We start from the raw sequence: 27,453 nt of genomic DNA, 5'->3' as shown, positions 1-27,453 counted from the left end.
CAAGCATTTGTTGCAGTAATTTTTCATATGTATGTTGTTGTTTGCATGGTATTCGAGTGTCCTACTTGGTATTTATATTATTAGCTCAGTGTTCTACATTACAATAAATGTGTTTACTTATTTCAGAAGTACTGACCCTTAAAACATCTGCTGCTCAGCTGAACATCCACAGCTCAGTGGGTGTGGGTCGCTCCTGTTAGCCATTCTTTCATAATATTTTGCAGTCTTTGGCAAGTAGATTGAGTCAGATTCTGACCTCAGATGCACTCCGGTACAATGGGAATAGTTGTGCTCTAGTCAACAGCATACTTCTAGTTTTATGTCAGTGTTAACTGAGGTCAGAGGATGTTGCAGCAAGTGGGCCACAATCCTGTCTAATTTTTGCCTAGCAGAGTTCTTTAAGCAGAAGACATAAAAACTCTAGTGGCTTCAGACTGATGCCAAAGTTGGATTAATTCTTCTAGAGATGGAGCAAGAGCAAATGATACGGCAGAAGGTTAATCAAATTGTTATGAGGAATAAAGGGTTCTATGTCTATCAGCATCAGCACAAGAGCCATAATCACAGTCTGATGGGCTCAGAAGAGCAATGGATCTTCCAAGTGGAGTGGCCTTTCAGTCTTTTGCTGCCTCTTGCCTCTGCCGAATACTGGACCTGAGGGAAGAAAGCTCAAAAGCTTCTTTTGGAAAGGAGAAAAGAGCTTCAGTTGCCTCAGAGAGTTGGGAATGGAATTGGGACACCGGTCATTTCCTGTAGCAGGGCAAAGACTATTGAAATCTCTGTGGTTGGTGGTGAAATAGGGAAAACAATCATTTTAAGAGCTTTGGTGTCTTAGCAAAAAGTCATAATTTTCCTCCTTCCTCTTATTCTCAGCCTTAGGTCAGTATTTCTCAGCCCAGTCTCCCTTCTTCCCAGCCCAAGTCAATTTTCCATGGTCTGCGATCCATACCAGCTCTGCTGTTTGTGCTTGTGGCTGCCCTTTCCACCCTGATACCCTGCTCCAAAGCTGTGGAAAGAGCGCCCATTTCAGACCTCCCTCCTCTCCCAGGCCCTGCTGCCTCCTCTGCTGCTGGGCCACCTGAGAAGGGGGAAGAGGCTCAGCAGTTGAGAAAACATAGTGTTTGCAGGCAAGATGCCTTCAGTCTTGTGCTCATTGTTGTTAAATCTCATTAAAATGTTACAAGGGATCAGTCTGTAGCTTACCTCAGAGCACAGCCTTTAGAACATGTTTCGTTCTTTATGCAGTAAGAGGAAGGGTGGGACAGTCTTTTTCTTCTGTGTTAGCAGGGCATCTACCATCCTGGGTCTTGTCAACAGCAGGGAAACTTAGCCATTATGATCATAGAAGCAAAAAAAATGCCAACCATATGTAGGCAGTATGGGTCGGTATCAGCTGGGACTTCCATAATGGAAAGCATCCAGAAGTGAAAATGTGGGATGAATTTAATATACACAGCATCCTCTGGAGGATTGTGCTGCAACTTACAGTCTGGATAATTGAACAGTCCTTTTCCATAGCTGGCTCCTTTTTTCAGATAACATCTAGTGATCATTATAATAAGGATTCATGCTGGAATTAGTAGATGAGTCATGGCTTAAACAATATTGGTGATATATTTTGAAAAACTAGTCACACTCTGAAATAGAAAAATGTTTGGCAAAATTGTTCAAAAACCTTTGCAGATTGGTGGAAAAAATGAACTATTCTGGGTTTCTGTTCATAGATTTATCACCAACAAACTCTGTTTATTTTCCAAGTGTATTTATTGCCCTTTTAAAATGGATTTAACTGTTACGTTTTCTAGTACATAGTTTTAATATTGACAGCTCTGTTTCTGTTAATCAAATGGACTCTCCTAAAGAACTTCAGGCCATACAAAATGGTTTATGCTAGATAATGGATATCCAAACAAAAATGCAGTGAAAGCTGACCTGCACAATACATGGACACATTTTGATATGGTTAATTTGACATATAAGTAAAGCATATTCACACCCTGAATGAAAACCCTTACTAAAAATAAATAATCAGTGTTTCATCTGCAGCTTCTTTTTGATGTGGAAGACAGTTTGGATATTTCCAGGCAATAGTATTTAGTATGCCTCCTTGTGTAAAGGAGGAAAACTCCTGATAAAGCTAGTCTAATGTTGTTGATGTCCTGTGGAAACTAGTGATTGAGCCTGGAGAATACAGCAACAGATGGTATAACCCCACACGAGGTCAGTAAGCTGTGGAAATACAAAACTGCCAATCCTGAAATTGAAAACAGGTGGCAAAAAATTTCACTTGGAGACTTGGCATCTGTAAGTAATCAGTTACTGTAAGAGCTTTGGTCAGATACAAATTAACTTCATTGCTGATTGCATTTTCAATAAGTAAAGGAGAAAGCAGCTGCATTTGCTTAGAATTGTAATACAGGTTAGAAATACATAGAAAGTGTTTAGAAGCACTTTATATATATATATATATATTTAGTTTGTTTGAGTATATACTGTTCACCAACTTATTTGGCTTTTTTTTTTTTTTTTTCATCATCCTAGTATCTTGGTTGAGGAAAAAATACATTTTACAAGAGTTTTAGCAGTGCTTCTGGAATCAAGACTTTTTATCAGAGCTTTCAAAATGTTTCTCACCATTCCTACATCACTTTTTGATTTTAAAAAATGTAAATAAATAAATATATCTAGGACATCTGGATTTTATTTGAAGGGATTTCATTTCAAATAAGGAAATAAAAAAGTTATTTTGACTAGAACTGAACTATGCTAATGGGGGATGTTGTGTTCTTGAACTTTGTCCTTTCTGGCAAGCCCTCCTCCCCACAATTAGTAGTTACCTAAGTGAAAATGCAGATGCCTTACAGTGACCTGATTGTGACTTTTCTAGCAGTGACAGGAAATTTATGGGCAGGCAGTGTGTTAGTGGGTGCTAGTTTGCGAAAAAAGAGGTTACGTATAGGCCAAACTGAAGCTTAGAAGAATGTCAAAATATCTAAACAGAAGTTGTTACTAGGTAGGTAGCCAACATACCTGAAGTGTCTTCATTATGCAAGGGGAAAATCTAGGTGTTGATCACCTACAATATTCCAGGTTTAAAGGATTTCAAGATAATAAGGACAAAAGAGGTTTGGACCATGGGGAAAAAACTAATCCAGTAACTCTAGAGCCAGAGCAACTTTCAGAATTACGGTATTCAAGAGGATTTAAAAGTTGGGGAGATTATCTCCTACACCTGATGTTGTATGAGGCATATACAGTTGTGAGAAGGTAGAAGTACCTGTTTCCAGAAATTTGAGAGTCTGTTACTGCTGTATTCAACTCAGCTTTCCACAGCTGGATGTTTCAGATATGCTACTGCCTCCAGTCGCTTGCCATGCCATACATGAAGCAGCTTGACCTCAAAGGAACACTCAGCACCTTCAACTCCACTGAAATCATTAGATTCTTCAGGTGGTCCCACATTTTCATTTATCTATCCCAGAAGTGATTTTAATTCTAAGTCATTAATTGTATGGGGATAATGCTAATAATATAAGGAAGAAACTGAGCTTGCTAATGAGAAGAACCAGAAGATTTAAGAGTTGGTGGATGTTTGTGGGGATGTGGTTTTGGTTGGAATGGTGTTCAGAAAATGCTAAAAGATCATCCTGCAAAAATTATGCCTCAGTCAGGAACATACAAAATGTGAAATGCTCTTTCATGTTGAGCAATGCTGGTCAAAGGGTATGGTAGTACAAAACATCCACAAATTCCTGATTCAACAGAGCTGTTGTCTTGTGGGCCTACTTCCCAGCCTATTTGCCATTGCATAGACCATTATCCTTTTTCTGGCAAAAGAATAATACTCCTGTGGCAATTGCAGCACTTGATTACATGGAACAATAAATATCAGATAAATAGTTAATATAAATGTAACTTTTAAAATGTTGTTTAATAGCTGAATTCAGAGGAAGAGGCATGCTGTGACTCAACAGCTCTCCACAGACCACCAGAAAGTATTCCTAATCACTATAATGCACAATGTATGGCTTCCAGATCACTTTGGGAGATTTAAAGAAGTCCATTTCTTGGATATATGGTACATCTTGCAGCAGAAGAATACTGTAATTCTGTCTGACTTATCTAGCTTCTGAATTTTCTAAGAGAGACAAGGTGAGCCCAGTGCAGCTCCAGCAATGTTGTTGCTGTATGTTAAATACCATCAGTAAATTAGCTTCTTTTTCCTGGAATCTAAACTTCCCACTGGACTCAATGTGTACAGCCATTTCATTCCAGTCCCCATGAACAAGCAGAACACTTTGCTGTTTTGCCACTGCCTTGACTAAGTGATTTGCTTAGTGATTTATGGCACATTTATTCATGGAACAGTAAGTAAAAAATTATAATATGCGTATAGACTGTTCTGTGAAGTAAAACGTATAAGTTTATGGTCCACAGCTTTGAAGAGTGTGAAATAAGCCCAGTGCCATTGCTGTGCACTCATAGTGATTTCTGATATTAAGTTCAGATATGAAAGAGCTTAATTTTAAAATTTTAAAACCAGAAATAAGATTCCTGTTGTGATACTGAGAAAATATATGATAACAAAATTGAGTTCAGGCTTGTTAAGTTGCTTATCAGAGCAGAGATTTTCTGACTCTGTGCAGAGCTCCACACAGTCTTACTCTCCCCTCAGTTGTTTTATCTTCCTCTGATAGGTCACTGAAGAGGATAATATCTAATTTCAGACAATACGGTTGGGAAGAGGTAGCAGACAAGTAGGGCCAAAACCTGTGGCTGAGGCTACAAGACAGTCTCTGCATGCAACATCACCTGCTCTGCTCTGGTCTGCTCCTCCTCCCTGGCAGCCAGGCCAAACAAAAGGGAAGCAACATTGTGCCTCTTCCTGGGAGAGCGGCTGATCAAGAGAGAACAAGCAGCTGTGGAAAAGGCAGGAGATTATCAGGGTCGGGCTGTAAAGTGCAGTTTACTGAATTGGGGGCATAAGAAAACCTAAGAAATGCCTAAAAGGAGGTTTCCCTGCATAGGTCTGTAGCTGGGGGGATGGAGCTGTCAGGCTCTGGGTGATAGAGCCACTAATAAAAGCTGGTGTTCAGGATATGGAAAGGATAGCTTAGGTTGGATAGGGAGAGACTTTGGAGCCCAAGAACATTGGAAGGAATAGTCAGTCTGGGTTATTTAACCCTGCAGGATGGGTGGAAAGGGTGTCTGGGACAGGGCATACAGTGAGGAGCGGGGACACACACACACACAGGGAGAAACACAGGAAAAGGAGAAGGGAGATTCAGTTTGCAAATATTTGAGTATCAGTGTCTTATGGACCTCAGATAAATTGTTTGAGTGAGTGCTTGAAAAATAACTTGTGTTTAAAGCTTAAGCTGAAAGCCATCTATTGATGAGCCCGTGTTTCCTGTGGAGAAGTTTTCTCCTGCAGTCTCCTTACTTAAGCAAAACTGATGGGAGTAATAACATGAGGTTTTGCTTTTTCACTCTTACTGCATTTATATGAGAGGAGGCAGCTGAATGTACTGTCTTTTATTACTTTTCTCTTCAGGAGTAGGTAAAACTAGATATATGCTTCATCCTTTTTTACAAACAGGTGATACTAGACAGCTTCATGTGAAGGGAAGCATACACTATGTGGAAATTCTACAGCTTTTAGCATAACCAGGTTGACATGGTTGGTAATCTGGGGCACAAGAAGTTGTGAGGTTTTGGTTTACCATTAATGGAAAAGAGGGAAAATGGCCACTAGGAGTTATGCAATAGAATTCATTTAAATAACAGGCCTTTTAAAGGTCCTGGTTCATAGAAGTGTCAGTGGTTTTGGGGTCTCGTATAGAGTCAATGTGCTGAAATGTACCAAACTATGAGAAACTTCCACATGACTGACATGAAACCAGAAAACTCAGATGTGATACACGGGCTGCAAAAGCAGATTTAGTCTTTGAAGAAAGTGGGTATTTGCTGTCAGCACTGATTAGTGTTTAACAAACTCTTCCTTCCAAAATTTAAGGTTACTAATGCGATTAAAGAGTTGAGCACCTACAGAATCTGTGTTTTCACTACAAATTTGTAGCTTTCTACAAGCTCCCAAGTGGAATTAAAGCCTTGTGGTAGTTGCTTGCTGTTAATACTTAAACTGTAATCCCAAACACCCATTTGTGGATCTGGGAGTTACATGAAGATGAGAAACAAAATCAAGCAATGCCCGTTGTGTGTCTGAATTCCAGTTTCTTCCTGGGGATTAGCTGCTTGGTTGAGGGCTGTAAGAAGAGATTTAATTGCCTCAGGATCCAGTGTGTGTGCAGTGCACTTCTGAGAGTGGCACTTGCAGGTGGTCTTTGTAAGAAATAAGAAAAGCTCTTAGTTTGTCTTCTAAGCCCAAGTACTGGTGTCTTGTATTTCCATAGTGTCCTAGTGGTTATGCACTCTCGAAGGAAGTGGAACAGAGAGTTTAAGGCTCCTTTTACCCTGGAGGAGGTCTTCCATCTCCTAGCAAGGTGTCCTGCTTTTGAAGTTGTTCCAGAAAATATTGAAGGCTAATTGGAACAAAAGAGAGAGGGTGGGACAGACAGTTTAGAAAATCTATGAGGGCTGTCACTAGCCCTGATTTAAGAAGAAAGGAGTTTACTCTGCATTTTAAGAGGCAGTTCTGTCACAGTGAGCATGTGCTTTCCAAAACTGGAAAGCAGGAGCCAGTGAGCTGCTCATGCAGGAAAGAAAGGTGTCCAAGCCAGCTCTTAGTAAGGTGGAGACATTTAGTCTGCCAGAATCTTTTACTAACTGAGCCTGACTGCATCCTTTAATGCTAGTTAGCCCAGTCTTTAGTTTAATCTGAAGATAAAATACCACAGACCAGGCCTGTTAACTGTAGTGGGTTTAGTGGACCCATGGATCTATGGGAGACACTGCACAAGGTGAGCCAACCAAGGAGAGCAAGCTTAACAGTGACTTGTCCAGGACACCAAAACATCCAGGAACTGGAAAGTTATCCCTCCACCATTCATACATGGAATGATATATCTGTAGTGAGCAAGCTATTTCCCTGCGTAAGTAAATGTGTTGTACATGTTGAGGAAGGCAGTCAGTATTCAGAAAGAAGACAGATTAATTTAAGATTTACTCCTCAGTGAAATGGAACTGACAGCCCTGTGGAGGATGAACAGTTCTAGGGACTGTTAAAGTCCCATTTAACTTCACCAGGTTGAGACTTACATGAGACTTAAACGATTTGACAGTGTAGAAATACATGGTATGGGGGCAGAGTTTGTGCCCTGCTGTCTCTCTGCATTGAGCTAATTAGGAACAAACCCCAAACATCTTTTAATATGTTGTTGAGAAATTTAAATATGATTTATAGGGTCATATTTTGTCCAGCAATCAGGTAAATCTTTGCATTGTACTCTTACAACATTGAATGAAGTCTAGCTGTTGTTGAATCAGTTCCGTGTTGAGAGATGTAGAGTTTGTTTCCAAGCCTAACTGTGGCTGCTGTGGCTCTGGATGGGCTGTCAGCCAGTCTGTGGGTTAAAACCTTGGCAGCAAGATGCATTAACATAGAAATATAAGACTGCTGTAAAAGATTTTCATGCAACTGGCTAGTGCTTTACTGTCATTGAGTCTCAAGGACAGGGTATGGGGAATTGTAGCAGACTACTGGCACTGTGCTTCATTTGGAAAGGAAAAAAAATAGCAAGTTGAGACAGCATTAATATGTACTTGTTAGGAATTAAATCTGTAGTGGGTGGAATGAGCATAAACAGGGGTGATTTTTCAAGTGTATTTTGCAAATGTATCAGTCTATAACAAAATAGGTCACATTTCATCTGATTTATTTCACAAATTGTTCTGAACATGGAGTAATCCTGTCTTTAATGAATAAGCCAGGAGGAGGTAAACATTCAAATGTCATTGTGTTCAAAAGCTTTTTACCCCACAATAGTTATTTCCAGAAATTTTTTCCCTCTTTCTGCTTTGAATTTGCCTTTTAATCAGTGATAATGAAGAACCCAAGCAACAGCTTAAGCAAGTCACTGAATAAAGTGTAAGTGTTCTGCACCACAGAAGTTACCCAAGAAGAACATAAAACTTCTTGTGAAGGAAGTCTCTTCCTCATTTAGCCATCCTTTCATTTCTCTTGATGCACTGGGCCGTGTTTGCATGCATCTAAGTCACTGAGTCTATCAAGTCTGAGCCCCTATAAGCTCAGCTCCATTTACAAAATAAGTTTTTCTAAAGCACTTTTTTTAAAAGAAATATACTGAACTAGCCTGTTCTGTGTGTTGCTTCTATTCTTTTTTACCCTCTGAAAAGTAAAATAGCATACTCTTCATGTGATGGCCAATGCATAATGATCATCACACATGACATAATGGGCTGCCTTAGAAATGCATGGGCACAGCAGAGAGAGTTGTAAATCTGTCCCTTCATAAGCACAGAGTGATGTAATTTGAGCTGGCTCATCCCTGCACAGCTTCCAAATCACCATGTGCTTTGCAGCACAGCATATCTATCTTTGCCTCCTCATAAAGAAAATGCACAGATGAAATGTATGTACACGCATGATAGCAAAGCCACCCCAGCAGGAGTGCAGCAAAGTTGATGTTTATTCTTGGGAGCATTGTGGAGGAATTGGAAGGTGTAAAATAAAGAAAAAAAAAATACTCAGTCTTTTCCCAGAACATGTCTAACCAAATAACTAAGTTTTATGTAAGTTCCATGTATTAAAAGGCACAATAGAAGGGCAAATGTGGTATATATTAAAAAAATAGATTTTACTTGTAAATTCTGAAACCTCTTTATTGGAGTTGAGTCCTTCCAGTCTTGTTGGTTAGTTTAGAACTGTGAAAACATGTCCTTCCTCCAATTTACTCCCCGTATCTGCAAAATCCACAATACTAGTTTGTCTGTCTTTTGGGAGAAGACAAAGGCAATATTCACTACTCCATATATCAGGCAGTCCAATTAAACATTTGCTAGATAATTTCATTGCTTTGACAAGTTTCAAGATTTATGCCATATTTTCTCTTCTGTTTCTCCTGTGTGTCTGCCAGTTTTCAAATGGATTATTTCTTTTCTGCCAAGCAAAGAGTGTCTTTCAATCATTCATATCTCTAACTGGCTTAATTCTTATTTTTATGTCTCTGCTTCTTGATAGGTTTAATACAGCTGTTCTTTTACTCTAAATACATATTACAACAATTCCTCCTTCATGTATTATTTATTTTTTGTTCCCACATCAAGTCTAGCAATGCAGATTTTGTGCCAGAGCTTAAGAACAGTCTCCACTCCAATTTCCTCTCATTAGTGTCCTAGAAACATGGTTTTTCTCCAGCAGATCTCCTGATGAAGCTGAAATGAGAATTTTTCCTGAAAAGAAGCTGAAGGCATTTAGACCTATTTTAATTTCAGTGACAAGTTTAGCCTTTGTTTGATAAGACAGAAAATAGTTTGCCCTGCACAGTGACACAGAGCCTGGAAAAAATAAACAATGGCATTTCAGTAATAAGATAGTACATAGCTATTGTTTGCCATCAGTAACACAGAATATGTTTAACAGACAAAACCAGTATCATTATCTGCATCTTACTGATAGCAGAAGTGCAGCCTCCATTGAGCTAATATGCAAAAATACAGTAAAAAAGTAACTCAGTCTTCCACAGTGCATTCATACACACACACAGATATATATACAGGTTCCATTTATAGAATCCATGTCTACACCATATATATTTCCTATAATTACTTAGTTTTCTCTCGTGCTTCCTGGAAAATTGAAAGGTTCTGGCTTCTCTAGTGGCTGGTCTTACAGAGGGCCATGCCCATGGTACTGCTGTACTGCATCAAGCCCAGTTGGAGCCCTAATTGTTTAAAATCACTGTTATGCTTTCAAAAGTCCTGAAAATACCTACTTAATGCATATGAATGAAAAATGAGGGCAATAGATCTACTCTTTTATAGTTTTGTACTATTGTTTTGAAACAAGACACAGAAATGAGAGAACTGGGTAAATGTATAAAAAATTCAAGTTGAGGCACAGTTGTGGGTTGAAGGATGTTGAAAGAAACTTTAAGCTCTTCTTTTAAAAAAAAAAAAAATCATTGTCATTTCTACATCATCCCATCTCTACAGAAAAAGCCTCAAGAATAAAACACAGTAAGCACAATTCAGTGTATCAGTAAAGCCAAGAAAATTATGTCCAAAATGTCTTGAGAATTTTAAAGTACTAAACTTTAATGTGTTTCTCAGTCGTTGCTGACCTAAAAATGTAACCTTACTACATAAGCCCAGTGATACCATCTTTTTATTTTCTGACCCTTGGAGAAAATCTGTGTTTGAACATGCCAGTTTATTACTCATAACTTTTTGCAGGTCATTTTATGAAAACCCTGTCTTGACAACACAGTGTAGTGAGTTCTGGCACTAAGCCTTCCCTTTTTATTGAATGAATTCATTTCACAAATGATCAGTCTGTTTACTTGTAGCTAGCATAAACATTCTAAATCCTGAATTACTGTTGGTCTAGGAAGCCTTCATGTACAGAAAATGAAAGAAGATATAAAATTGCCATGTTTAATCCACAATTAAAATGAAGGTGTTTAAATTTTAAGTGTCTGAAATAATTCTGTGCATTTAGCATTGAGCTGAAGGAAAGTCCAAGTTATGTCTCCATAAACAGTTGCGAATTTTAACTTTCCCATCTTCAAAAAACTCTGTTTGCCCAGCATACTGGACGAAAACTCATGCAGCTTTTTTCTCCCGCTTTTATAATGTCAGATACTATTACATACCCCACTACACATTTCTGGTCAATGGCAATTGCTTGTCCATTTTCCAGTTTTCCAAATCCTGAGCTCTGTGAAACATCTGATACCGCAAACTGCTTCCTTCCTACTCCTGTGAGAGGGGCAGAGTGAACTGAGGACACAGCAGGAGAGATGTGTCATGTGTCAATCATGCCAGGTCTGTGTTCCATGATCTGCCTTGTTTGGGGGTGTTTGGCTTGGTTGGAGCTCTGAGTGGTGGCACTCTTTAGGTTAGTTGCATTTTGTCCCACTGCCACAGACTCAGTAAGAAATGGGATATGCATGAGTAAGTGCCTTAGGAGTTTGTCCCTGTTTCCAGGTGAACTTGTTAATAAGGTGATTACAGTCTGTTGGGCACTTCTTGCAAGGGAGGAGAGGAAAACCTTGCTCTGTTTGTCTGTCTGTGTTTGTTGGACCCAATGAGGGGTTATGCTGCCTTTCTTCTCTTATTTCCACTGTGCTAGGTTGCTCAGATTTTCATCTGCACCAACATGGTGATGTTGCATATGCATGTATGTGTGGGTAGCTCTACTGATTTGATGTGTGATCTTTATTTTCTTGTCTGTACCTCTTTGTTTGAGCCCGATGTGGTTGCCTTTGGTGTGAATACTGACATTGATCCCTGTGCCTGACTGAAAGTCAGCCTGACAGGGCTGCCCAGGAAGCCAATTACCCTCTGATGCTGCTCCAGCACCCATGAGTGACAGGCCTGTGAAGAGCTAACCAATGTTGCCTTGGCCTGGAATTGCTGCTCTTTGCCTCTGCAAACTACAAAAAGACTAGTGCTCTCAGTACTAATCCATTTTTCAAGCAATGGGCTTGCATCTGTCTTAGCCTCTAGCTTTTCCGTGGGCTAAAACTGAAGATAGCCCCTCTACCAAAGTTCCATTTGCCACTGACTGCTGGAGAGGGCATAAATTAGCCAAGCTAATACAGTTTGTTACATCCCAAATATTTGCTGTATTCTCCCTTGACAAATCATGGAAAAGGAGTTCCAGACATGCTGCAGTTCAAATTATGAATGACTAGTTCATTTTTGTATGCTTTTCTTCGCTGCTCAGAAACAGAAATTAGTCCTAATGATATGACTGTAAAATTGTCCATCTAGCTTCTTTTCTCCATTTTATCAACTTTGTATCTGTGCACATTGATGCACATCTTCTGGCTGTGTGGATTGCTCACTTACTCTGGTTAAGCCTGGTTGTAGAGGAGAAGCTAACTCACCACGGGGCTAGCATCCTTGTGTTGTTCTATTGCACAGATTTGGTTGACCCTTCAGGAAAGGGAAGATGCTTTCAAATTGGAACTGTAAGGTAGGCACATTGGAGACAGCTCTAAATGCTACTGTCTGGCATTAGCAATTGTTCTATAATCCATTTATAGATTATAGAGAAAAGCCTTTATAAATCTTTATGTAATGCTTTTTAAATAAAGTACAGTTGGTTTTAGTATTCTCTGGAAAACCTTTGATTCTAGGTTGGAAAAGCAAGAATTTGCATATAAATAGAATATTATAGAGACATCTCCATTTCTCTTAGCAGGACAATTTTTGTTGTATTCTCTTTTTTTTTTTTCTTTTTTTTTTCTTGCTGCTTTTTACATGAATAGTTTTGTGGCTTATCAAGGGATTGTGATATAGTAAGGTTTGGACAGAAAATGCATAAATTACACATTCATTGCATTTTTTACTTTATTGCTACAATGCTTAATCAGAAAATCTCAGATAATTTAAAATGTTTGCCTCCTGCTTTTCTGAGCTGTAATTGGATGATACATAAGAAAATAAAATTAATAATATTTTTAGTTGTGTGCCAGGAACATAAAAACATTACAGACGTACACCATTTTGCTTTACATGGAATCTCAGTATGTGATAAATGTTAATCTAGGTACACTTGAGTGTTTGCATTACTAATAATTATTGGTAGTGTTACTGAAAAAGCGGATATGAAACCTATCTGTATTACATGCAATCATGCTGCAAATGGGTAGCTGAAAGTAAAAGGCCAAAAGGAAGAATCCCAGCACTGTTTAATGTATCAGGAAGCATCTCCTTTCTGCTAGTCAGGTGAGGCCAGAAGAGTTGGGCTTCTCTTCTATAACGTCAAATTTGGTGTTGAAAAGAGGGAGAGTGAAAGGGAGAACTGGGAAGTATTCCTTTGGATAGGCTTAAATCAACAGCTCTACTAGGAAATTTTTAGGAATCTTCAGCTGAAAAAATGTTGAAGGCCAATGTTAAAAAAATTATTGCATGTATAGCAAAGATCAAAGCTATGTGTAGAGAAGCTGTACTGAAGTTACAGCAGCTGATACAAGAAACTCTACTCTTTTCCAGTTGGAGAAACTATTTCAGCTGTGCACTGTGTACTGGGTTTAGATGGGCACTAATAGCATGGTTTTGAATTTTTTTGTGTGTTCCATGAGGTCCAGTTCTCTCACCCAGTCCACCTGAAAACTCTGGAAAATAACAGTACATCTGTGTAATTTTAAATTAAATCAGAACTACACAGTTCTGGCATTTCTGTTTTCTTGTTAATAGGGATGTTGAGTAGTATGCAAATTGAATTTGCCATGGCTAGTATCTAAGCCTATTAGAGATTCTTCTTTTGTAAGGAAAGGCTAAACCAGAGTCAATTGCATCTTCATTTTATGTGGTTTCCTTTCAAAGCAATTTCATCTCCCTGTCTCAGAAAGTGGAGGGTTGCAGTAAAGGATTATACTCTGCATGGTGTAAACATAACTATGTTTTTAATGTTCCTAAAGTAATACAAAAGGTCTGTGCATGTGCAGTGCAGATGTGCATGAGACATGTAAGAGCACAGTAGGTGTGAAATGTTACTTACCTTCCACTTCTGTTACCATTGGCATTTCTGTTCCTTGATGAACACATTTGTATATTTGATACTTGATTTTGCTGGCATTTGGGCTGTGGCAAAAAAAAGAGAAAATTGTTGAATAGAGGTTTCAATGAGTGAGTATTTCTGCGCTTTTTAAGAAAAAGTCTTGTTGATTGGTGCATTTATGAAATTAGTCAAATTGCAGAGTTGGCCTAAATATGTGCAATCATGAAATGCAATTAACATATTTTTCAGAAATGCAGTTATGAAATTCTGATGCACTGAAACATTTTACAAACCTCTGACCTCATGGAAGAAGGAAAAAAACACCCAACCAAACAGCTGAATGAGTGGTAGATGTTTTACCTGTTTGACTTTTTTGTTTCAAAATAGAGTTTCTTTCTCCTTTTGTTACATTACTATCCATAAAATTTTGAATATTTCTTTTTTTCTTGTGAAATGAGAGCTAGATCGTCATTCTAAATAAATCTTTATGCAGACTGGACTTTCCTTGTCTTACTTGACGAGCCCTGCTGGTTCATTTTGGCTTTGTTTACTTAGAATTTTTACCTTTTAGTTTGAGGGCAGACTTGACAAAGCAAAGAACTCATGCCCCCACCATACTCAGGTGGCCTCTTCCCTTTCAGCAAGTTTTTCTTGTATAGCCCAGTCTGCACTTCCAATCTGTAAGAGCTGCTGGCATAATTCACAGTACTGAAATAGAAAAACTTGCCTATGTATTCAGTTGTTGTCCGCATGTAGCATTAATTTATGTTAATAAGCGTTAAGCAGTTCTGTGCATTTTGTAGTACAGGATGCACATCTTCCTGCCCAAAACCTCAGTCTTGCAGAGCCACCTTAAAAGTCAGGTCCTGATGTTCAAGCAGATACAGGTTTTCAGTCATCCGTTATACATCAGGTTAGTAAATGCAGTTTAAAGACTTGTTTATTATTTGTTAAAATGCAAGCTAAGGTAGTAAAAAAGCTACTATCTGGTAGTTTAGGCAATAAATGCCAAAATCTTTTAATTTATTTTTTTTTTCTGTGAGGATTCAAACCTTTACCAGAGGAAATTTGAAGCACTTAAGATGGGAGCAGAAGCGATTCTGTCTGTAATTTTCACCCATTCCCCTTCTTCAGTCTCTAGATGTTCTTTGTAGGTCTTTCCCATTTGTGTGAATGATGCTCCTATTCCCTTAAAGCCTTTGGTGGTAATTCTGATCAATCACTTCGACCATGAAGGGCTGAACTAGCCAATTATGTCAAGGGTTTCTGAACTTGCCAATAGTCACTCATTAACTCCAAATAATCTCAGAGCAGTGAAAGCTTTTTATGGATGTTTCCCTTACCCCCACCCCACTGCCTTTCTAGCTTTATTCAACACAGAGTTGGAATCTTAAACTTTAACTTCCCCCCAAAGAGGAAAGAAACTGCAGACATAATGATTTCCATTGCTAATTTTATGAAAATATGAAGGACAAGAGCTGAAGGATCAGACCAAAACACCACCTTAATTACATATTTATTAGTAAGACTTGTACCCTATTTTTACTACTTCCAAAAATACTACAGTACAATATCAGCTCTACAGGCCTTCATGCTGAGGGTTTTGCATGCTGGTGACAGGACTATATGTAACACTCTTGTGGTTTGCACACAAATATGTTGCTTGAAACCTGTAATTCAAATTTTAACAGATTTGAAGGTTTATTGTAGTGCAGAGTCTCTGTTCATACAAGTTGAACAAGTTAGTACTCATCTATGTTTGTCAATAGTACGATTTTATTATTAATGAGATACTGCAGCATTTTGCCGCTTTGCACTTGATTTGAATGACGTTCTCCTTCAGTGTTAATTAGGTGTGAACTCTGAGATCTAAAAGATAAGAGTACGATACTTTGATGTATTTCCTCTAAAATGTTTTTTATATGATTTATTAGCTACACAGAGACTTCAACGAGAAACAATAAATAATTCTAACTTGTAAAGTATTGGAATTTTAGGTCTCTGAAAGCTTCTCCTTTATAGAATCACATAATCAATTCACAGAATCATAGAATGGTTAAGGTTGGAAGGGACCTTAAAGATCATCAGGTTTCAACCTCCCTGCTATGAGCAGGGACACCTTACACTAGACTAGGCTACACAAAGCCTCATCCAACCTGGCCTTAAACACCTCCTCCTCCAGGGAGGGGCATGGACAGCCTCCCTAGGCAACCTGTTCCCAGTACCTCGCTACCCTCATGGTGAAGAATATCTCCCTAATGTCTAAGAAATTCTCCACCATGAGGATAGTAATCTATGAGTTTACTGCATTTAGAATTTGCAAATTAATTTATCTATCCATTATCTGAGGATTTATATATTTAAATTGTATTTACATAAAAAAAACAACAACACCCTGTTCAGCTCATTAAGAGAAAAAAAAAAATCTTTATAATTTTCTCAACATTAGAGATCTCTTGGGATAAACCAGAGACACCATCCTGGATCAGAGCTGGTCTGGCCAAGTCCATTGTCTCTCTCACTCCATCCTCAGTAGCTTAAGGAAAAGGTTTAATGAAGGAGGAAGCCTACAGTAAATTTGTCTCTTTATTCCTTGAAAACACATCCAGATTTTATCTCACATAGTCTAGTGATAACACTGGTGGAAGCTTTCACATATAATGGTGGGAAAATAAAAACAATCTAAAGACTAGTTTTAAATTGAAAACATTAGCAGTTCATGCCTTCAATTCTTCTGCTATTAGAGTTTAGAATGATATAATGTGTTCTGAATATAGTTAGATTATTATAAAGCTTCTTTATCTCACTATAGCTTGTACCTGGAAATTAATATTGATCACTGTAATGGCAGTAACAATATGCTTTAGAACATTTTCTATGTTTCAAGAGAAAAAGCATGTGATCAAAATCTTTGAAACAGGATAAAAGCTGTGCACTGATGACATCAAAGATTTCTGTAATGGGTTTGGCCCATGCCAAAATTTGCAGATGCCACAATACAATTATATTGAAAAAGAAAATTATGGAGAAAAATGCATAGAATTTTCAAGACAGTGGAAATACCCCAATGTCCTTATTTGCTTCTTCTCTACAGCACTATAGTATTTTGAAAGGCTGTTTATGTTACAGTATCTTAAAGCTAGATTCTCTCTATCTGAATGTGTGTTTTGAGCCACCAAGGGCAGCCAGCAAAGGTGCTTCAGAAGAAGGGAGCAGGGTCCTGCAGTTATGTAGCTCTTGCACTGTGGCTTGGGCCCCCTCTTTCTAGGTGTCTAATGCTCCCCTTGCAAAAGGTGCCGAGAGGTCTTGGAGCCGTGGACTCCATGTAGCTGTCATGGACTTGGCTACAGTGGGAGGAGGATAAATGTTGCTACCAGGGATCCAGCCTCCAGCATTGCCTGTCAAAGCCAGAGAGCACCTATCTGCAATCCCTTCAGAGAAGTTTGCCTTGTCTGTCAGCTTTCTGGTGCCCTTATCCCCATAACAGAATGGTGAGATCCCCCAAGCTGAAGAAGGGAAGGCAATTTGGAATAGATTTTTATAAGGACTGTGGAGGAATAAGTTCATCTTGAATCAGGCAGTGCGGTGGCAATTTGTTCAAAATAAGTGTTCTATGGGTTTTAAGAAATGCAAGGAAACAAGTTTCAAAAAGCCACCAATTAAAAGGAAAGAAATCTGATTACTTGGGTTCTAAGAAAAGTTATGGCCTCAGATTGCTTATTTTCCATCTCTATTAAATTCTGATTTCTCTAGGTGACAAAGCAACTTTGGCTCACATTAATTTCAGTGTGACTGTGATCAAATAACTTAGGAAATAAGTTTAGTATATTTTGGAGAATTCGTTAGAAAAATGGAATCACACAGAGAGCAAAGCATATTAGAGAATGTTTCTATATTGTTTCTGGTTTGTCAAGAACAACATCTGGTAGCTTCTCCTATATCTATTACTCCTATATCTGTTGCTGCTATGATGCAGGAAAATGTTACTCTTTATTTAAACATTTGAAAGGCAATGTTCTGGTTTTCCATCTCTTCTGCATCTAGACAATATATGTGATGCTTAGTAAGGAACCTGAAAGTGATGTCTTCCTTTGCTCATAATCTTCTGCCAAACAGACACAATGGAAGCATTTCTACAAATAATTAATTTACCAGTCTAACTTTTCTCTCAGTATTTTTCTTATACTTTGCCACTTCTCTTGAGAGTTCATTTGCAACCTCATTTGCAAACAGTTCTGTTTTTTGAATAAGATCCCCTTCTTCCTGCTACATGAAAAGCACAGAACACCCCTCTACTTCTCTTTTTAGGCCCAAAGACAGTATGAAAGGCATATCTGATTTTTAGTGCAAAGTATGCAAAATTACTCTATCCGATCTTGATGGTGTTAAATGAAATACATTACCAAAAAAAGCTTAGATTGGCTTTTTGATTGAGCAAACTGAAAATTACTGAAGAATTAATATTTTTGTGTTGGTGATAGTTTTATTAGCATGAAAGAGTTGTGAATGAGCATGAATCAAATCCAAAAGCAATATGTTAACCACAACTGCCCTGGGCACCCTTTTTTATCACCTTTGTATGACCTGCAAAGCTGCTCACCCGATGCAGGGAATACAGTGGGTGTCTGCAGACACGTTTTTTGCATTTATCACTTATACAATGTGACAGCTTTATTTTTGCACTGGAACAGATGTTTTTGGGAATGTCATGCCTCTCATAATGCTTATTTGCCTTTTACCATGGATTCCAGGCTCCATCTACTTAAAAACAGTAGCAAAAAATAAGTTCATACCAGTGTTTCTCTGCCTCTTCTACTTTTGTTTTGTTAGATGACTAACTGGTTTTCAATGTTAGATATATTTTAATTTGAAAAGTGACACTTACGGGTAGGCAAGTATCAATGTTACAGAAGTTGCAAGGAGAAGAAAATGTGTATGATGTTTAGAGGTATTTAGAAAATTTAATCCAAATTCTTAAATCTTTTCGAAGTACAATATAGCTCTCTATTCTTTTAAGCTCTTCCTCTGTTGTTATAGAAACACTCACTTAGTATCTTGGTTGTTTGGGTTTTTTTCTGTCAAACAGGTGTGTTTTATGAAGTTGTTCAGAGCTTCCCTCGAGTGGAGGAGACTGTACAGGTGGATTTCCGTGTAAGCAGCCACAGGTGGAGAAGGCACTCAGAGTCTCTCAAATCAGTCGACACCAACAGAGCCAGCATGGGGCAGGACTCCTCTGAGCCAGGGGGTTTCACGGACTTGCTGCTTGCGGAGGGCCATGACAACACCACTCAAATTGAGGTAGAAATTTAGTCTAATTTTTTACTCAATTTGTTGACTTTGACTGGGGGTAAGTAAAAAATGAAGATGTTTACCTCAGTATACCCAAACATTGATGGGGAAGAGATAGGTCTTTGTATTTGTGACCCTGTCAGCATGTGGAAGCTGGCTTTTTCTCCTGTCCTGAGGATAAAGCCTGTCATTGAAAGACTTTTTCATACTACTTGATTGTTGATCTTCCAAAGAAGAATAATAGGGATCAAATCCATATACATGAAGTCTTGGGACATTCTCCCTCTCATTCAACCTCTAATTGCTTATTTAAAAAACTTCAGCTGCCAGATTGCCCTCATATGGACATAACATAAATCCAAGTGAGAACCAGTTCTGTCTTTAAAGCTGTTATCAGTTTCAAGTAGCGCAGGGAGAACAGAGGTTGAGCAAAATGTCATGTCATGATTGATTGATTGGAGCAAAATGTCTCCTCCTTTGATGTTTGGGGGAATTTTGCTATTTTTATCTTAGTGGTTCAATATAAATACTTCAGCTGAATTTATTTTGTCTTTATACACAGATAGGAAGTGTTAATGCAATTACTGTATTTGTTCTGATTTTGTTGGGTTTTTTGAAATTATTAGGTTTGGGGTTTTCTTATTAATAAAATCTACAACCTATTTTTCAATAGAACACAGTGTGGAATAAGCTACACTTTACATTTTCAATCTTTATATTCTGCTTCCAAAGCAACAGTGCTATTTATTTTTCAGGTCTAAGGTTTTCGCTCTCAGACAAACACAACAGCTTTCAGATTTTGGGTAATTATCTTATACGATAACAAAAGCAAAGCAATATTAATGCCATCTGTAGAGACAATGGTATCTCTACAGCATGAGTAAAAAAATAATAATGTTTTCTGAGAAGTGTGTTTTGCATTTCTTGTTTTTTAAGCTGCCCAGTTTGCACAGTGCTAATTGTGTTTCCTCTTGCATAAACACTGAAATCATTAGTTGGTAAATTGTATTTTTGAACGGCATGTTGATTTATGATCTATTTTTTGCCTCCTGTAATCTCCATCTGGCCATACTTGTAGGGATTCACTCTGACACGAGTCAGATCAATCCTGCATCTAATTATTTTAGCAGGTAAAGTGGAAGATATCTCAGATACAGGAAAGTTCTTGTAGCTGATCTTTCCATGGCTTACCCATAGATCTCCATGCAGTGCCTCCATTCAGTTGAGTTCCAAGCTCTTATGAAGAAAAGAAAAAAAAATGCATCAGAGCTCACTATCTAACACTAATATTTGGTAAAATTAAGGAAAAAAAATAAATGCTTGCAAATGAACTTATGTAGAGTGGTATTTTTCCAGGGCCATCCTTCCTTACAGATTAATGGCCTTATAGTGTCTTAACCTTAAAACTACATCACCCTTACTGAGTATATTAAATTCAGTTTTTGTGTTCTGTCACAGCCCTCTGTTTTTCTAAGGTCTTCTCAGCACAATAAGATAATCCGATAATGCTTAAAACCACAACTCAGTTCCATTGTAAATCCATACTACAACACACAGGCATTTTACAAAAAAGGCCCAAACCTTAATGCCCAGCTTTATAGAGGAGGTAAAGTGCACAACAGATATTCATAGTGGAAGAATCCATGTGTTTGAAAGTCTTTTGCAGCTTGGGAGCATATTGATAAAGAGCATATTGATTTTTTTTTTAGACCCTTCTTCTGTGTGGCAGTTCTTGCTGAAGAAAATCTGGAGAACAAGTAATACCTGCCACTCATATTTAGTGACACTACAGAATTACAATATCCCTCCATCACAGATACTGTTTCTCTCAAGTATTTTGTAGACTTGCCATGCAAATGTGCAAGACTTCTTTTACAGGAAGGCTGGCAATGATGAGCATATCTTTAATTTTCACTTTATATTGTTTTCTGTTCTTCATTATATTGATATGTTTATTTTCTGTTCAGCTTTAAAAAACACAAACAAAAACAAAGTCCCACTCCCTCCCCTCAAGATACCATCCAAGGACAAAATGGAAGGCAATATGCAGAAACTTCTGCACACAGTTTAAAAATAACTGTAAATACCCATTTTGTTATCAGTACTATATGGTCATACTGTAGAAAATAATAAAATCAACCTGTGTGGATCAGAGCTTAGTTCCACTGGCCTTCCTTAATATTTTAGTCTAATGAGATTTTTCATTAATGATTTTCCTTTGGAGTTACTGGGAATTGTTCTGTTACTTCACAGATGCACTGTGCTGGGTTTCCAATCAGTCTTAATCCAGAGGTTGTTTTAACACTCGCTTGAGTATACGTGAAGTTCAGGCCTTCCAGAATGGCTTTAGAAAGTGAATTTTTCATCAGTTTATCGCATCTGTCCAGGAATTAGATTTAGAGATGCTGTCTCTCTGGTTCAAGAGCCAGAGCAGTGCAGGCACTATGGATGCCACAACATTTGCTGTCTTACTTCACATCTCTGTTTTGCATTTGTTTGGCACTGTGATTCAGGCCAGAACCCATGCAAAATTATGTACATATTAAAGTGCTTTTTTAAATAAAGTTTCTTTTGAAATGGACTCTCTGGAAGGTGAACTGCATTGCAGAGACTAGAAGAAGCAGTGACTATAGCTACTTGATGTGCAAGACATTCAGAAATGGGCAGGGCCTTAGAAAGGAGAAGCCAAGAGCTCTAATTCTCATTTTGTTGCTAGAGAATAGGAGTCTTCTGGTCCACGGGTGCAGTTTTGTGGCAGCACAAACCCACAAAACTGGAGATGCCAACAGAATGGCAAAGGACAGGAAGAACAGGTTTCTGCTGCAAGCCAGATTTTCTAGGCATGTAGCATTTATGGTCTTTCTGGAGAGCTGATAGCAAGCTAGAGATTATAGGGTAAAATGTATAGGAAATGCTTATCAAAAACACTTCATAAAACAGTATGACAATCTTGACAGTATTCCTCTTTTCTCCTGGTTTAGTAGGATGTGCCATTTAGGGACTTGAATGTTGTAAATCCAAAAAGGTTCCCAAGGATGGCAGTTGGTCCCATTTGCTTTATTTGCAATTGGTACTTTAGAGCCCAAATACAGAGAAGGAAGAAAGTCTAAGTCTCTGCGGCTGTACTCCCTAAGAGGTTTAGTAAGGTTTCATCCCCACTACATAATGTAGCCAGAGGGAGTGAGCTCTGAAGAGGGACAGGTGTAAAAAGGGTGAGATCCCATGTTGTACAGATGGGCAAAAATGTTACAGTCCTGTGGAAATCCCTAAAGCAGAGAGCCTTGGGACAGGTGGAGAAAAAGGTGGTCAGCAGTCCAAATCAGGTGCAAAGGCCGGCACGAAAAAGACAGTGTTCTGGTGACACGATGCAACCAAGTTGGCCTCATGGGAAATGAAGCAACGGTCTCCCTTTGGCAGTAGGAGCATCCATGGCTGAGGCATATTTCTTCCCAAGGGTCACAAAACCGAAAATTAAAGTGTTCTACCTGCAATAACTTTGGGACTGTCAAAAGCAGAAGTGTTTTCCAATAAGCCAGAGGAGTTTTATTTTTTCCTCCTTTTTCTTTTTCTTTTATTTTTTTCTTTTCTTTTCTTTTTCCCCCTTCTATCCCATCTTTCTTGGGACTTTCTCTCCAGCCTTGAGGTTCAGGGTTGGTTTTTTGATTATTTAGTAATCTACCACTTTTGTTCATTTTTCTCAGGACATTCAGAAATGCCCTTTATTTAGAATAAATAGAGCCTAGGAAATGCAATGTGTAGAGTGGACTTTGTTGCTGGGAACACTAAGTCCTTCAAAAAGCAATGCGCATGAAAATATGCCTTAATGAATATGTCTAGTTCAGCAGGTCTTCTTTCAAGCAAGGAAAAAAATAGGATAAATATACTACCTTTCTTCACATGTTCTCATTTAAAAAAAAAAAAAAGCTCTATAATAACTGATTGTTACTAAGTAAATGAGTGTTAATACTGTTAAAATAATCTCAGATTCATGGTTGTGGTATGACCAATGCTTCTGTTACTCCTCAAAGCCCTGTAGCCGTAAAGGTAATGAAGGCAGGTGTCAGAGGCTCTTGTTGTCTGTTGCTCTTATGCATTTACTGAAAAAATAACTGATCCCTGAAATGCATCTAGTATGGATTTGTGGTCCCCAGTATCCACCACTAAGGTATCCATAAATGTATTCCTGCTTTCCCACAGTACTTGCTAATGTATCATGGCCACTGAGTGCAGAAAAGGCTTAACAATGCATTAATATATAATTGTGCATTGCACCCGTGTTGCATAATATTTTTTTCTATAGCTTACAATGTGCATAATTTTTAAAGTGATATCCTGTGTGATGGCTTTGTGGAGCTCCATACAGAAGTAATTCTGACACATATTATGTAAAGCAGCTCCAGCTGCAGGCTTTATAGAAAATTTCTAGGCAACTTGCTTGGTCTTTGCTTCACCATTCTCTGCCCCTGATCCTTTTGAACTGTAGAACACTGGAAAGTAAAATACAGATAAATTGAAACGGAGCAGTATATAATATATAGCTTGCATTGGCATTAGCAGAAGTGACAAATTGCAAAATAACTTCAGAACAGGTGGTTTACTCTCAAATTTGTTGCCATTCTATAGAGATACTGTATCAAAGTAATAGTCTTTCACAAACTTCAAATATTGAAAGGAAACCCAGTAATAAAATAATAGATTAAATCACAGTCGGGCTTCAGCTGAGTGTAGCCATGCTAACAGTAAGGTTTTATTGCTTTGCACAATGAACAGAGCAGGAATCATATAGTCTTAGAACAGAATGAATTATTACGACTGTATGACAGAAGAGGATTTGGTTCCGAGGAAGAAACAGCATGCTGAGCATGCTAAGTCAAGTCAAACTCAACTGTATCTTGCTTTCTCCAGCCCTCCCAACATAGTACTTGTGTACTTTTTTTTTTTTTTTTTTGCTAGTGAAGTGATTCAATTATTCCTGTGGATGTCACTGGTATCTCCTGCTGTGTATTGCTTTTAGATAAAATAGAGTTGTTGCTAACTGAAGACAGCTTTCTTTTTCTCTGTTTTCTGTAGTTTCTCTAGCTGTTGTTTGAAATGTAAATTTTAGCAATTCCTGTAGTTTAGACCTGAAAAGCATCTTGCTCCTATCAGAAGAACACTGTGTATTTCCTACTGGCAACAATCTTTTGCTGAATTTTGCATTTTCTCCCAGAGTTTCTGCCCAGAAGAAGGCTTCTTTCTTGTCAATCCCAGTCACTCATGGAAGTGAAGATGTCCGATTCTGATTGGCAAAAACAACTGAAGGGATCGTGTTTTACAGCCCTCGGGATTTGAGAGCAATTGCTTTCAGCTACTGACAGCAGTGTCAGTGTGCCCACTGCTGTGTTCTTACTGCAAGTGTGAGCAAGGAAGAAAAACTGGTTAAGATTAGATTTCACTCGGCTGGACAAATGATAAGGTAGTTGTTTATGCATAACTGAAGCCTCGAAACTAAGCAATATCATAGTCGCATAGTGAGCCGTCAGTAGGTCAAGCCTGCCTGTGTTTTTCATTTTATTCTTTCTTTCCTTTTTTTTTTTCCCCATCCCAATGCTTTAATCCCAGTTGCATCTGAAGAACATAGAAATAGAGCAGTGTTACTAATACTGTATTCTGAAGCCACACTCCTTCCAACTTAGGAGAGTGTTCTGCTTTTAAGAAAAAATCCTTATCATATAGTTCAATTAGTATTTCTGTTCTCTTTCCTCATTCCAAGCTATAAGAGAGACACACTACTTCTAAAGTCTGTTTTCTGACTTGCCATTTCTTAAGAGTTTCCTGCTTGAAACTTTTGAATTTATAGTGCAAGTATTTTCCTTAAATAGTGCTTGTATCTTTCCTTTACCTTTAGGTGATCCTCAGCAATGGAAGATTAAATTACATAGACAACATTTTGACGTACTCATTCATTGTAATAAAATCAGGGATGCTAATGATATCTGCATCAGGGCAGAATTCTTTTTTAACACGTAGTCACATTTTAATGTGGATTGTAAATTATCAAAGTCATGCATATTCGGTATAAAGGTTTAACCACATTTTAGGCTTTTTTTTTTTTTCCAGTTTAGGCGTTTGACGTATATGTGGGGAGGAATGAAGCTTTACAGAACAAAGATTTGTCACTGGAGTTGGCTGATTCTTTAGAAAGCAAAAGAGGGGGACTTCTGTTCCAAAATCTGTATTTCCAGAAGACCAAATGAAAAAAAACAACAGCCTGAAAAGCGAAGCCACAATCAGTTTTATCTTTGAAACCTGCTTTCTAACATTGCTTCATTTTGAGGCCAGATCTTAGACTATATTATTGAGCTCAAATACTACTGAGCCCATGCCTAAAGTAAGGAAAATGGCACATTTTGCCTTAAGATAATTTTAACTGGTTTAATTAGATGGCTGCAATCTACTTGCAAAATCTTAATCATAACAAGAGGTGCATTTGGGTTTAGTTGTTGGTTTTTTTTATTTTAAGGAAGTATAGCTCTTTCTTGTTCACCAAAAATAATTATTATATCATGATTTTTGGTGTATGCAAAAGATTAATTCAAGACATGGGGGGGAAATCTGAGTTCCTTCTGTAGGCTTGCAAATATTTTTCTCTATCTTTCATTTACCTTCTGTCATCTAGTATAGACAATCTAGTATAGGGTCCCTTGTCATAGCAGGGGTCTTGGAACTAGATGATTTTTTAAGGTCCCTTCCAACCTTAACAGTTCCATGATTCTATAGCCCTACCATTTTCAAAGCTAAAACTAAGGCAACTAAAAATGTTTTTACAGTTGAAGGTGGTATTACATCAGGTTTTCTGCCATTTCAGACCCTATCTTACATTGCCTTAGCTCATTTCATGTTCAGTCATATTTAAAACACAGTTGTCTTGCTGATTTTAAGCCAGTGTAATTTAAGCCCAAAAGTTTCTGTTCAGATGTGTTTTGTTCATGGCTCTGATATTTCTGTTATGTTCTAGAGGATTAAACAAGCATCCTGTATGATTCCTGTCTACTGCACATCATTAACCTGTGAAAGCTCTGGAGCTCATTGACACTGAATGTTGCAGATGCTAAAATTTACAGAATTAGACAAATTCATGGAATAGAAATTGTCAAAGATTGTTAAATTTAAAGATAGTTTCTGAAGAGCACGTGACTGGAACCTGGGAAAAAAATGGGGAACTGCCATCCTGGGACCTTTAATCTTCCAAGGCATCATTCCCAGTCATTTATGTGGACTAGACTAGAAGAATATTTGACCTAAGAGACTAAGATGTTCTGATGCTCTTATTGGTATCCACTTGGTAAATTAACCATTGTGTATACGTCTTTTGCTTTTCTATATAGCAAAGTATTTAAATATCATATTTTTTATTGTAAGAGAGCAAAAATTTGCAGTTAAATGATACAGTAACTGAAGGGTAAAGTGTTTCTAAACAACTCTTATTATGCTGTTTTCCAAAAAGGTTGTTATTGCTATTTTCAAATGTTTTTATTCACCCTTTTCAAGGGTTTATTGTAGAAAATTACTTTGTTAATGTGGAGATGATGGAAATGGAGAGTATAATTTATTTTCAGAAAAATTAATTCTTCTTTTTTCAAACTGACTCAAGGGAAAAAAAGGTTTCTTACTTCTTCATGTGCTATTAGGGAAAGTATTTGAACTGCCTCAAAAAATCAACCTGCTTCAGAAAACATCCTGCATCAAATTTAAATTTCTGTAAATTATTGCTAAATAAAGTATTTAACTGAATATTTTTAAATTCTATAATAAAGAGCCAGAAAGTGGGTTGATCTGGAAGCAGCATATGTCACTCAAGAAACATCCTACTCCTCTACTTTAGCTAAATCAAACCAAACAGTGAATCACCTGCAACTAGAATTAGAGTGTGGGGCAATAATTTATTTAATCACCTTTTGTGCTTATCCAGCTGAGTTTTCCATGAGTAACTTCACACTTTCCAGCTGGCCAGCAGACTAATATATCACTGTCTTGTTTTCTTTCAGGCTTTCAGTTGCAAAATGGTAAACTAGACAAAAGTCTTACAAATCTTTTTGTATTGAATTTATTTAATCAAGGTCATCATGACACTTGCATTGGATCTTGCTAGAGTCTTCACCTGGAGTGCCATCTCTGCAAGAAGTTTTGTAGCAAAGAACATGTCAACATTTCCATCAGATCGAGAACAATCTAAACTCAAGGGGTGATGGCTCTACTAGTATCTTTGGAATAACTGAAAAAGAAAAAGGTGAAGACTAGAGTTGAAACTCATTCCCTATGTATTTCAAACTGAGGGAGAGAGGAAGGAAAGAAATTAAACAACTCTGCTAAGTAAGGGAATCCACAGTTCTCTGTGGTAATCCTGGCTTCATTTTTACACGCTTAGTTATGTTGGCACATGAGGCACTTAATTTAATATGTTGATAATAATGAATTTTAATAGCAAGGGAGGAAACAGGATTCAGAATTTAATGGAAACTGCCTCTGAATTT

General features: G+C 37.8%; 1 protein-coding gene across 1 annotated transcript in view; it reads left to right on the top strand.

The window, feature by feature from the left end:
• PLXDC2 (plexin domain containing 2) overlaps positions 1-27,453 on the top strand; it is a 254,357-nt gene that overhangs the window by 100,629 nt on the left and 126,275 nt on the right. Inside the window, exon 3 of the mRNA XM_051611612.1 lies at positions 18,738-18,949. Coding sequence (XP_051467572.1) covers positions 18,738-18,949 — 212 coding nt within the window. The remainder of the gene's footprint in view (positions 1-18,737; positions 18,950-27,453) is intronic.

Source organism: Apus apus, chromosome 2 (assembly GCF_020740795.1).
Source record: "Apus apus isolate bApuApu2 chromosome 2, bApuApu2.pri.cur, whole genome shotgun sequence".
NCBI lineage: Eukaryota > Metazoa > Chordata > Aves > Apodiformes > Apodidae > Apus > Apus apus.
Note: the sequence above shows the minus strand (reverse complement) of the source record. Positions and strands in the feature narration are given on the sequence as shown.